A 13034-nucleotide genomic window follows, 5' to 3' on the forward strand; every position below is an offset into this window, starting at 1 on the left:
GGCATGGCTAGATTTATTTAATTGTAACCAAAAAAGGGGTGACGTAGCACCTAGTAACTGATGTATCATCTTCTTGAGCAGCTAAGCGAGCGCTGTCTTCCTGTTCTAAAATCTAAAGAATACTAAGAAATATCCTTCCAGCATACACACAAAAAAGGCACAGGACTCTTGAAGCCTCATTTTTTCTTACAGCCGTACCAGGCAGAGGGTGAAGCTGTTAAAAGGCCTTTCGGGGACGGCACGTTTGGCTGCCTGCCCGCGCAGCTCCCACCTGTCCGTGAGTTACTGCGCGCGCGCGGGGTTTCCGCTCAGCGCGACCGTTGGCGCTAACGGTCGCCTGCTGCTCGCCGGGATTTGAAGTCCGGGCCGGCAGCGCGAGACGCGCCTGCGCGGGCCCCGCCCCCTCCCTCCCGGGCCGTCGCGGTGGGGCGGCGCGCGGGTACGTTAACGGTCGCCGCGCCCGTTGATGCTGCGCCACCGCCGTTGGGGGCGGGGGGCGAGCTGAGGTGAAGGGTCGGTGCGTGGTCTCGGGGTTGGGTTTCCTTCGGAGGGAGGGGAGCATGGCTGCCGCCGAGCGGCATGGGGGGCGCTTCCTTCCCTTGTGGCGCTCGGCTGGGGCTGGGGCTGCCACCTGGAGGGTGTCGCGGCTCTCCTGGGCCGCGGCTGGGCAGAGGTGACCGCTTCTGTCGGGTTGTGAGGTAGTTTAGGGGCATGAGCCAAAAATAGGTGCATGTACACATATATATGTGTGCATGTTTGTATTTTATACGTACATATATACATTATATGTAATATATATTTCATATACATGAAAAGTACCTCTGCGTGTGCGTATGTACGTACAGACACGTGTAAAAGTCAGGCACCAGCCCTATCTGCGGGGTGTGTGCCTTGCGGTGGGTGTAGATGTGCCCTTGCCTTGCGGGGCTGTGCCTTTTGGCACGTGAGAGTATGTTGGTTTCTGAGGCCACAGAAACGGGAAAATGGGTGTTAATTCAGAGGAAAGTCTCTTGGTTTTCTGGTTTAGGTATGTGTTTGGTTGTTGTGTTACTAAAAAGGCAAGTGTATTTTTTTGTGTGCGTGTTAGCTTTGTAGATGCAGTGTTCTCCAGTGAGGTAGGTAGTATCTTTAGAAAATCATAAAACTTTGTTGAGGGCAAAGGGGCTATGTGTACAAAATAATAATAATTGCCTTTGAAAAGGAGAGGGAGTATTTGTGATTTGTAATTTTTTGCTGAGTACAGAACATTTTTGCTGAGTAACAGTTTAGTCTATTCTTTCCCTTTTTTCTTCTTTTTTCCCTCCACCTCCCAGTGGGAGAAGAATGGGCAACTTAGTCTATTCTTTCCCTTTTTGTTCAGTGCAGGCTTTTGTCTACTGACAGCTGTGTACTGACAGCACACGTTTGGTTATTTCAAATACAAGAAATAAATCAGTTTTGAAGGGGCACAGCTTGTTCACGCTGTTTTTTTTGCTGAAGCGACTTCAGTCTTTTAAAAATTGTAGTAATCAAACACACTGTCATAATTACCTCACAAGCTACTTAAAAATTTTTTTTTTTATACTTAAATATCTTGTGTTTGCAATGTAGTCCTGTGTTTTCTCTTGTATTTAATGCGTTATGGTTCCTTACTTGTGTGTGCTTATTATGTAGTGATGTGTGAGGTGGGAGGAAGGTAAAGGTGATGCTTTTAAATGGCAAAGTTACAGTATCAGAAAGTTTGAGGGATGAACTTTCACTTATAATTTTTAACATGATAAAGCTTGTTTCCTTTTGAAAATGCTGGCTTTGGGAAGTCTGCAGTAAATAACTTAGGTTCACAATGATAAGGCTCATTATTTAAAAGTCAGTATCTCGGATACAATTTCAGAATTCCCTTCTGTTGCATCCTCTTCACACACGCGCGCACCAGTTTGAGATCATTTTGAGCTGCCCCTAAGGGTTGCAAAAAACCTGGCAGGGTTTCCTCATATTTCAGCTTAGAATATTTTGTGTTTTCACAAAGTTTTTAATTAAAAAAACTGTTGAATAGCTAGAGATGAATATTGAGCTGAGTTTTAGACATATTCTGAGTACAAGTTATCTTTTTTCCATGTATTGTGCAAGTTACTGTTTTGAGAGATGCTAGCCAAACTTTAAGCAAAAAAACCCTCTCCCTTGTTCATGACTTCCGCTTTGTTCAGGTTTGTGGTAGGTGTAGAGTGATAGTCATTCCAATTGAACTTCTTCAAATAATCTTTCTAATAACTACTGTTCTGTTTCTTACAGAATTAGTAGGGGAAAAGCTTGCTCTTTATGAAATATTTACAAAGCATTAAGAATTGAGTCAGTAAAGACAACCAAAAGCTAATGTCTTCAGAAATGCCAGCAGAGAGTCCAGAGGTTCCAACAGAAAGCACTGTGCCTGCAGAGGTTCCTGATGTGCAAGGAAAGGTGAAGTCAAACGATGGTCAAGTAGAAAGACAGGAGGCAAGCTCAGACAAGGCACAATGTCTTGAACCCATGTCCAAGAGGCAAAGGAAGAAACTGATGAAGCAGAAACAGTGGGAAGAACAGAAAGACCTACGCAGGTATGCTTTGCAATATGGCTTTCCTAGGATCATGTGTAGTATTTAATGCTAATAGTAATAATGTGTGAGCGGAACTTGCATGTAGATTGCTTTAGCAAAGCAAGGCGGTTGAACTAGTTTTCTTCCACACCAGGTTTAAAGCAATAGTCACAGGCTGCTCCATCTGAGCATCGAGAAACTACAAAGGTAAGCATCCTGTCTTCATATTAGATGTGCTCCTCCTCTTGAAGAAGATACCAGGAAGGAGTCAAACTTGCTCATGTGTTTTTAACATGTTTGTCCAGAGGGAGAAATAGCGTGGCCTTTTTCCTTTCTGATTTGGCTGTGCACTGTTCTCCTGTTGCTGTCAGATTTGGTGAATTGTACAAACACTGAATAAAATTTACTTCTAACATGTAGAATATTGTGCCATGAATGATCACATTGATTTATGATCTACTAAAGCGTTGTTTTGCAGAAGGTGGTGGGTTTCTATATTGTCTTGTTGAAAGTGAGTCTGCAAAGGGACTGACCTTGGTTTATTCTATTCTTGCTGAACACAAAATGTTCCTTCCCAAGACTGGCTTGGCTGTTAACACAGTGCTTCTTAAGCTGTCTCTGGAACGTGATCCTGGGCTGTCTGCTCCCACTGGGAGGTGGAGGGAAAGAAAAAACAAACAGTTGCTTCAGAAATCCCTTGAAATGGTCTGTTCAGTGGAACAGAAGCTGTTTTGTTACTGCAATTTTGGTAGTATTTTTGGTTATTCCTGATACATGACCTGACTCAGAGCACTCATGAATCCATGAAACCTGCTCTATTGACTCCATTTGGATTTATGTCAGATATCTGTCTCTGTAGTTATGTCCAGTACTTTGCAAATAAAGATGAGTTACCTGCTTTGTGCTGGTGTTAGCCTAACACAAATTCAAGCAACAAAGACAAGTATAAACTACGTGGTCTTGGGACAGCTATCTTAATCATAGAAGTATGTTTTCATCTGTTTACTCAGCATATATGTGCATATTTGTATCTTTTGTTAGGCAGAAACGAAAAGAAAAACGCCAGAAGAGAAAATTAGAACGTCAGTCAAAATTGGACCCTAATAATGATGGGAATGACAGAAAGCGTATGCGAAAGGAAGTGGTTCCTAGTACGCTTCGCCTCATTGTCGACTGCAGCTTTGATGACTTGATGGTGCTAAAGGTGAAAGAAATTTATCCCTCACATAGAGATGTTGAATTGATATCTAATGTCAGTGTTGGTGTGATACGAGAGCGGAAATATTTTAGAGCAGACATCAGCGAATAGTTAGCATGTTTTAGAATGTAGTGACTGCTAGACCTTAATTTAACTGCTGAATTTTTTCAGGGCTTGGAATATACCTTTGTATAAGCTTGCTAAAGATCTTGTTTGTCCTCATGGATCTGTGGTAAGTTGGTTTGATTCCAGAGACAGAAATAGAGAAATAGTTTGTGCCTCGTGCTCACCTTGAAGTTGCATGCAGTTCTACCTCAAAATGGTTCTTCTGGAGAGGCTGCAAATGCCACATTTAGTTACTTTCTCGTTTGGATTGGACCTGAAGTTCCCAGCAGTGTTAGTAATGATCTGCGGAAATTTATAATTTTTAGCACTATGAGGATGCTGAGCTTTGTCTCAGTCACGCCAGAGGTAGTTGGGACAGGAAGACAAGCAAATTGGGCTGTCTCTCAGATATTACAATAGGTGAAAGAACTGGTGTGATGTTGAAAGGATAGGTAAATATGAGAAGGACCGATGTGATACCTGATGACTGATGAAGGTTCTTAGTCTGTCATTTTGAGATCAAAACACTGTTAGTGTTTACCACTAAAACAAAAGGATGTTAAACTGCAGCCTTTGGTGTTTGAGGCAAACTTTTTGCTTCCCTGTCTGTTCTACTGCTGCCACAGCTCTCATCTGCACTGGAAGACTGCTCAAATTCAAGCTTCTGCAAAGCCTATCTAGCTGCTTGCTGAGTGTTATGCATAGCACGTTACAGCACTAATGCAGCTGAGTGCCACTGACTGTGAGATTTTTGGGGAGGCTTCGGTTGCTAGGTTGGAACCAGGTTTCCCGAGGGCTCCTTGGCACTACCACAGAAGCGATCAGAGCAGCCCCTTGGTATGTTTTGGAGATGCTGCCTGAGTATATCCTGCTATGCTATATCCTTTATAGAACATGTTTCCTTCCCTGGGCAGGCAGAGCTGCCATTTGGCCTGGTATAAAACCTGGTGCCTTTACTGCAGATATTGAGCAAGGTTGAAATGTCATAAGTGAAGATGTTTGTGGCCACTAGATGTAGTTAATTAAACACTTTCTGGCTTCTCTGAAAACTTAAGCTGAAATATTCTAGTGATACAGTTTTTTGTTCTTCACTTGAAATCCTTTAAAACTTGGAGGTATCCAAACACTTGAAAATTACTACATGAATAAAAGCAACAAATTGTTGGGGTTTGTTTGTTTCTTAATGAGAATCAGTTACAAGACCACCTTCCTCATAGAACACTGACACTAAAAATGCTTAAGGTACCTTACAAAAAGGATGACTGATTAACAATATCTGTTGCATGTTATAGCGTACTAGTTACCTCTTGTCCAAATTTTTAGGTCAAAATGCTGGAACCAGCCACTAAATTATTTACATTGTTTTGAGGTTCTTCAGATTAGTTACACATTTAATTTTCTTAACTATATACTACACAGTTTCAAGGCTTTACTGTGATTAAAAGACTGAATGTAGTTGCAGAGTGAAAAAACTGCTTGATTCCTCGATGAATTTTGAGGATGATATTATATAATCTCAATGATCTTTTTTTTTGTTTGTTTTCTAGAATAATTCAAATCGAGTACATGCATAAAAGTATCTAAATACATGTTTTGTGGAAGATGTATATGTATCCATGTCAGCATAATCCCTCCACAGTGGCTCTCTTTTCTTTGAGACCAATGTGCTTACTCTTTCTCTCAGTAGTCATTTTTGCCAGTTAAAAGCTTCCCTTTTTTCTCTTTAGCTTCTGACTGGCTCATGGTAAAGCATTTTGTGGTGGTCTGTCTGAAGGACTATGTAAAAACAAATTGTGTTGTATGCAGGATGTTAAGAAGCTTCACAAGCAAATTCAGAGATGTTATGCAGAAAACCGCAAAGCATTTCATCCTGTGCAGGTATGCTTAAACTCATGTCAAGCAAACTGTGTCTCACGTACAAAGCATATGAGAAGGGTAGTACTGACCTAAACTGGTGACAGCCGTAGTAGGCAGACAAAACAATTTGTTTAAACACTCTCTTTAATAAAATAAAGAGTACTTCTGTTCTAATAGATTAATTTTTAACCCATGTATCGTACAAATCAACATATATGTGAGGGAATATGTGCATGCAGATGAAGAGCGCCATATACAGGCATGCCACTGAAACACTTTGTTGATGCTGAGTTTTATGTGACAGGTACAGCTACAAAAGAGGAACTGCATATGTGCAAAGAAAGCTTTTAAATGTGTCCCTAACTACAAGAATATGATCTTACATGATTTTCTTAGCTAAAACTCTTGAATTGTTATTTAGCTTAATAGCTAAGGGTAGAAAAAAGATTTGTACAGAAAGGAAGCAGACTGGCATATTAACATTTCAATATTATGTACCTTCTATTTGTTCTTTTCTAAGTTTTACTTGACCAGCCATGGGGGACAGTTGAAGAACAACATGAATGAAAATGACAAAGGATGGGTGAACTGGAAGGTGAATAATTGACTCTCTTCCCCTCTCTTCTTACAGAAATAAAGATTATCGTTGTTAACTAGGTTGTTTGCTGTGAAGGACCTGTGCTTCCCCTTCCCCCCCCCGCCCTGACCAAGACATCAGAATAATAACGTGTTAGAAATAAGTGTAGCTCTTTATACTCTTAAATAATTTAATTTGATTAAGCCAAGGACTACTTGGCTTGAATCTGTTTTGTTTGTTTTGTTTTGTTTTTTGTTTTGGATCTCTACACACTTGTTTTTATTGAATAGATGCCATTCTCAGGGAGCTTAGGCAAGACAATTCTTCAAGCAGTTCCAGCAGTTGTTTGTCTTGATGGTGCACTTTTTTTCTTGGAAAAAGCACTACTTTGAAGTCCTGGTGCAATTCTCTTGTGTGCTTTTTCTTTCTATTGTGTTGCCTCTCAACATGGAAGTGTTTTGTACTGAATAAGCTTGGCTTGTTAAACTCACGTTTTTTTCTTATGACTCCCTGTTAAAACAAACCAATGTTCCAACAATTTTATCTATGCAAAGTGCTCTTCGTTTAAGGAATAGCTTTACTATCAGCAGGCCTTGTGTCATGACTGCTTTTCAGAAGTATAGCACAAACCTCTCCTATCCATCAAGTAATGCTAACTAAGTAGGTACTTGTGGTTGCATTTTTAGAAAGGAAGACTTGAAAATGATTGGGATCCCTAGAGAATGTGTGGTAATTTCTGGAGAGAACGTGTGGAAACTTAGTTTTTTTTCTGAAGCTCTTCTGGGCTTTCAGAAAGTTCCATGATAATTTTTGCAAGTCAGTGCTTTGGAGACCTGTGGTAGGGACTGGGGATTGTTCATGCAGAAAGCAATCTGCACTGTGGAGGAGAAAAAGAAATGAAGGGCATATGGGCATATAATGAACTACATACTCTTAGCTTTATATTTGCTGGTTCCACCTTGGGTTTGTAAAACATATGGTTTGCCCAACAATTATTAGTCGACTGTAACTTCCTTTAACTATCTTGTCTTTTGGAGGATATCCAAATTAGAACAGAGCACTATAGCGAGCTAATAAAGAAAGAAGACCTAGTATATCTCACCTCAGATTCCCCAGATGTTCTCAGTGAGCTGGATGAGAAGAAAGCCTACGTAATTGGAGGTCTGGTGGATCACAATCACCACAAGGTAAATGGTGGCCACAGTTGTTCACAGCTTTTTGGAGGGAGGCAAGGTGGGGGGGGGGGAGGAGAAGAGGAGCATCTTGTTTGACGCTAGTGTTTTACCTGTGTAAACTAACAAAAATTATAAAATGTCTTTCAAAGAAGAAGACTTTCTTCGAAAAGGTTTGGAAGAAAGCAAAAAGTGTGTGGCGGTAGCAGTGACTCGTGTTCCAGAGTGCAGACATGCTGAGGCTTTTTAGCATTTTCTCTTTTCATTTTAAATATAGTAATGGAATTAATAACACTGCTCAGCTTACCGAGGGCCATATTTTCAGACAGGAGGCTTTGGTTTCTGTGCATGCAGTTGCATGTATGCTTGTATGTGCATGTGCCCAAATATAGATGAAGAACAGTAGCTGAGTCTTGAATGTTCTTTTTTAAGAAGTTTGCCTGCACAGGCAAAGTAACACGTATGCCTCAGGGATCTGGTTCTATACCTGGACATGGGATCATGCTGTGTAGGTTTGGAGTGTTACAGAGAATGCTGCTGGGGAAATTAAAGCGCTGTTACTGCTCGTCTTTAAATATGAATCTTAAGCCTTACCAAATGATTGCAGCAGTTAGTCTACAGTTGAAGGCTCGGAGAGAGTTAAAGCAGGTCTTTTAGATAGTTGTTATAGTATGAAGTGTTTACTTGCTTCTTATACCACTCTATCCCATCTTGGCACAGGAGTTGCTAGGTTAAAAAAACCCAAAACTTTATTCATCCTGTCAAATAATACCTAGTTGCTGCAATCTGAGTAATTTTGTAATTAGGCACAAAATCGTCTTTCAAACAGGCTATGGCTGTCACGCTCTAGAGTTGCAGTTGCCTAAGCAGATTTTGCAGTTAAGATCATCTTGACCATACACCACAGTGTGACATATATTTAAGGCAGTAAGTTTTCCTAAGGTAGCTCTCAAAGCATGTAGTGTCTTTCCTAGTAAATAACTTTTTTAAAGCAAGAGCATGGCAATACTGGCAAGACTGGCCAGAAAACAGATGTAGTGATCTGTATAGGCTGATTTGAAATGTGAATTTGAATTGGTTTTGTGCCTTTCCTGCAGGGAATTACTTACAGAAGAGCAGTAGAGTTAGGAATTGGTCATGCACAACTCCCTCTTGGAAACTTTGTGAAAATGAACAGTCGGAAAGTGTTAGCAGTCAACCATGGTAAGTCTTTAGATCACAGAATGATAGTATTATAGAATATATCTGCAGAATTAAACACTGAACCCTCAAAATGTGCATTACAGTGTAGATACCTTATTTTAATATTTTAGTATTTTTTTGAATCCAGTTGCTTGTGGAATAAAGTAGTTACCCTGACCTTTTAGTATATGAATAAATGTAAAGGTAACTGAGGAGGTGTCTTAGTCACTTAGAAGTGCAAACCCTATTCTGTTGACCTTTGCTGTGAGTAATTTTTGGCTTTCTTGCTATCCTGGCATTGTTTCTAGGCTTGTAGGGTAAGTAAATAAAATCTGGAATCTATCCCGTGTATTTTGTCTCATTGGAGGATAAATATATGTAGATGAATATGTTTTGACTTCTTCTGACAGGTTTATTAGGCAGCAGCTCCTTGGGTAACTCTAGCTTTAACCTCATTTGGTAGCAGCAGTGCTCCATCTGGTGGACTTTTCTTGCTGCATTTTTTTTACCTGGACTCCTGGTTCTGATTGAAGTATACAGTTATGCTTAACCTGTTCTTGAATACTCAACTCGCACACATGCTTTTAATTGTTCACATCTACTATTTGGTATTTTTCAGTGTGATTAAATGGAAGTATGTGCAAGATTAGTGCTGCTCAGAACCCTACAGGAATTTCTTTGATAGTGTGTGAGGTTTTTGTTTTTGTACTTCTTCAGGTTCTTTTATCCTGCTGTTTCAGGTTTGTTGTACAGTTGAACACGTCTCTTGAAATAACTTTGTTCTTAAAATGCCATTGGTGGATGAGGCGTGCATTTGTGAGATAAAGAGTATTTAAGCATAGCAGAGAATATACCGTGGGTTTTTTTTTATTTATTACTGTGTCACTAGAAGTAAAAAAATTACCACAGCTCTTGTATTTGTAGCATTTTTCAGATTTCTAGAACTTGATCTTTAAATGTTGCTTTATATGTATTTTATGTATTATTCATCAAAAATTATAAAAGCTGTAGCTTTCTGTTACTGCTTTTCTGCAATAATCTTATACTGACCTCTACTGGCAACATTTTGGAGCCTGTTATCTAGAAGTCTACACTCTGCATATGATTGGATCACTTACATTGAGACTTTCATTTGTTTGCTTTATGGTCTTGTCCATGTTTCTTGTGCCAGGTTTTTAGAGATATTTATGCACCTAATATCACCCACACAATAAAATAGCAGGTTTTTTTCCCCTACCATTTTAAAACATTTTTAAACTGCAACTGAGAGGTTCTTAACACAAACTGATTGTGTGTGTGTGTATAAGTATATAAAAATTATGTTTATTTTTAAGGTAAATCTTGTCCTGTAGCAATATTTTGCTTAAAGATTTCAGGCAGGAAAATTAAATTGTGAAAATGTGGAGGTAGCAGCTCAGTCCTGGTAATTGTAGCAGCTACAATTAAGGCTTTGACAGATGCTGTAACCCTAGTAACATACAACCTAGTCAAAAATTACTATTTTCAGGGAAGTTACTACTTGACATGAGTGAGGTAGATAGAATCAAGCTGTCACTCAAATTGCATGTTATCAACTCTTTTGTAGGAGTGAAGGCTATTTCTACTAAGACTTTTCAAATTTGCTATGAATGCATCTACCTTGCTACTTTATGTAACACTGTAATTGCTCACCTCTTCTACTGTAATTTGGCTTTTTGGGCTCCTACAGTCAGTTCAGAACTTAAAGCTTGCAAAGTACAATATGTGGCTCAGCAGATAAGACTGAGAGACCTACTGGGTTCCTGTGGGACTATTTTTGAGAGGTGTGAATTTGGAAAGTCCCGTAGAAGAAATTCTCCCTTAACTGCATTGTCAGTCTTTGAAGCACTTTAAGTGGTGCCCTCTGGTGGTGGGAGACAGACAGACAGCGTCATTAAACGTGAAATTTGCTCTCCCCCACAACCTCTTTAAGAACAAGTCTTCAGAAATTTCCACAGGCAGTTAGTTCAGTGCCTGAACTCTGAAATTATCATGTTAAAATGTCATGAGGAACACGCATATGCGTTTTATATTTGGTGCTAGAGAACTAGCAGGCTTTGTGATAAGTGTGTTTTTTTTTTTTTAACTTGATCTGAAATTTTAAAACTTTAAGATCTGAGATTCATATTAAACACTGTATGCACAACACAATTGCAAGTGCTGCTGAGAGAGTTTGTTTCCTCCTGCTCTGATTTGTATCCTAAGGGTAATACTTTCTAACATATGTTATTAGTCCAGATCGCGTTCTATTCCAGCATGCAATGAAGTCTAGTAACTGTTTCCATTGCCTTTTCTGCCCTTGCTTAATATTTTTGTTGCTATTGTAGTGCATCATGGATGTCTCTCTTGTCCTGTTCAAGTTTTTCTATTTCCATCAGTTCTGTTTTTTCCACTGTGCAGATAAAGGCGGTTTCAAAACAAAGGAGAAGATGCATACTCACTGTACTCTTTGCCTTAAGCCAATATTTTTACTACATACTGTTGCAAGTTACTGCAGAAAGTGTATTAATGTAGTCTCTGGGGAGATCATAACTTCACTGTATTTCTCAAGCAAATACCATAGTAAAATGAACAGCTATTCTAAATCACTGTCATAGATAGCAGCTGGCTGTCCAGTAAACCTGGATCCAGGAAACCTCTAGTAAATGTGACACTCTTTTCTGTAATTTGACTCTCAGTGAGTAAGAGATCCATGTACCTCCTCCCTTCCTGAATGCTTGGCTGGCTTTCTGTAAGGTGTTTTTTTTTTTTTTTTCTTCCACAGCTCCTTTGATCCTTTCTCATATGCTCTTGCTTGGCATTGAAAACGCTTGTGCTGGGTGCATTCTTTGAAGCTGGCATTCTCCAGCCCTGTTAGCACTATTCTTGTAGTTTCAAGCTTGAGGAACCTCTTCTGTGTCCCAAATTTTTCACACTAGTCTAGTTACTCACCAACCACAGTGCCTCCTCCTGCCTTTACTACTTCTGCAGGGACACAGTCATGTTGAGAGTTCTGGTACTTCTCAACATCACTGACTTTTAAAATTTTGGACAACTGAGATTTTTCTAAATAGGAATGTGCTGATGAAATTTGCATATAATGCAGTTTGAGGGTATTGTCAGTCAGAGGAAGTTTTGAGATGAAAGAAGAGGAGTAAGAGTGACCTGAGAACTAGTATAATGGAAACAACAAGAAATTCACTAGTTCTGAAGGAAAGCGTCACAAAATTGGGAGACTAATGACAAGATTTTTTGCCATAGGCTCAGATTTCATCAGATGGAAATGAAAGAGAAACATAATGAGGATGTAGCAAACTTTAGGAAGGCTTTTGGCTGTCTGTATGTTACAGCTGGGGGAAGAAACAAAGTCATTGTTAAAGTGCATCCAGAACAGTATTTCTGTCAAACTTAGGAAAGCATTAGTGCCAGTATAAAAGACACTTGCGAGACTTGAAGTACTAGGAGGGACATCTTGTACTGAAGAGAAATGAATTCGAACTGGAGCAGCAGCAGAAAGGATACTAGAGTGATCAGGAGAATAGAGAGCCTATTCTACAAATGAAGACTTAAGGTGCTTGGCTTTAGACTGCAGTAGTAGCACAACTGCTTTGTCTGCTTTTGCCTATAGATTTTACTTTGAAGATGCCAAAACCAAATGCGTATAGACCCCTGTAAAGATGGATTTGGGTGTGTGTGTTCCTGTCACCAGTTCAGGTGTCTCCTGGTAGAGAAGTTGATAGTCTTTCTTGATGTTGCAGTGTTTGAGATCATCCTTGCATACCTGGAGAAGAGAGACTGGAAGGAGGCTTTTTTCAGTGTCTTGCCACAACGGAAAGGGGCTGTTCCTTTGGGAGAAGCCAATGATTCATCCAAACATTCTCCATCTGAAAAAGAAGATGGAGACACTGACTTGGAGAGCAACTAGGCTTCAGGATGAGATGAGAAAAATGAGATACGCTGTTCACGGAATAAAGTTGGGACACAAAGTAGTTAAACCCTGAAGACTGTCTGCTGCCCTTGTGATACTGAATTGTCTCAGTGCTTAGCAGTTACATAATGGCCCAGAACTGTTGATGGACAGAAAGGGTAAAGATAAATGCTACTTTTACCCTGAGACTTCAATATGAGTAGCTTTTTTAAAAAATAAATTAATGGCAGAAATTATTTTGTTTCCCACGGAAGCTATTTTATTTATATTTGTTTTGAGTTTTGTTATATTTGTGAAGTTGAATGTATTCCCAAAAGTCTAAAGTGTGCATTTTTTATCCATTTCTACTCTGATGTGTCTTAAAAGCAGTGTACAGTAGGAGTTCATATGACCTCATGTCCTGTACCAGTAGTACCTGTTGCAAAATGTGTATGACCACTCAAAGAAAAAACAAAATTTCTACTTTTCC

The 13034-nt window shown here is 39.7% G+C and overlaps 1 protein-coding gene across 5 annotated transcripts; it reads left to right on the forward strand.

Annotated features, from left to right (window-relative positions):
- The first annotated feature begins 389 nt into the window (after positions 1–389).
- On the forward strand, positions 390–12801 carry TRMT10A (tRNA methyltransferase 10A). 5 transcript variants are annotated; one of them, XM_062574185.1, is made up of 8 exons: positions 390–439; positions 2269–2570; positions 3591–3753; positions 5659–5730; positions 6230–6304; positions 7324–7473; positions 8556–8661; positions 12396–12801. In XM_062574185.1, exons 2-8 carry the CDS (start codon positions 2350–2352, stop codon positions 12560–12562), a joined length of 954 nt encoding a protein of 317 aa, XP_062430169.1. In that variant the 5' UTR covers positions 390–439; positions 2269–2349; the 3' UTR covers positions 12563–12801. The 5 variants fall into 5 exon arrangements, with proteins under 5 accessions (XP_062430169.1, XP_062430168.1, XP_062430173.1 ...); XM_062574184.1 differs by having other exon boundaries at positions 420–513; XM_062574186.1 differs by lacking the exon at positions 390–439 and adding an exon at positions 614–673.
- The last annotated feature ends 233 nt before the right edge of the window (positions 12802–13034 follow it).

This window comes from Rhea pennata, chromosome 4, assembly GCF_028389875.1.
Source record: "Rhea pennata isolate bPtePen1 chromosome 4, bPtePen1.pri, whole genome shotgun sequence".
In the NCBI taxonomy this organism is placed as follows: Eukaryota; Metazoa; Chordata; class Aves; order Rheiformes; family Rheidae; genus Rhea; species Rhea pennata.

Coding starts and splice junctions, on each gene's coding strand:
- TRMT10A (XM_062574185.1), top strand. CDS start 2,350: ATGTCTTCAGAAATGCCAGCAGAGAGTCCAGAGGTTCCAACAGAAAGC. Junction 7,474..8,555: donor TGGATCACAATCACCACAAG/GTAAATGGTGGC, acceptor CCTTTCCTGCAG/GGAATTACTTACAGAAGAGC. Junction 8,662..12,395: donor AGTGTTAGCAGTCAACCATG/GTAAGTCTTTAG, acceptor TTGATGTTGCAG/TGTTTGAGATCATCCTTGCA.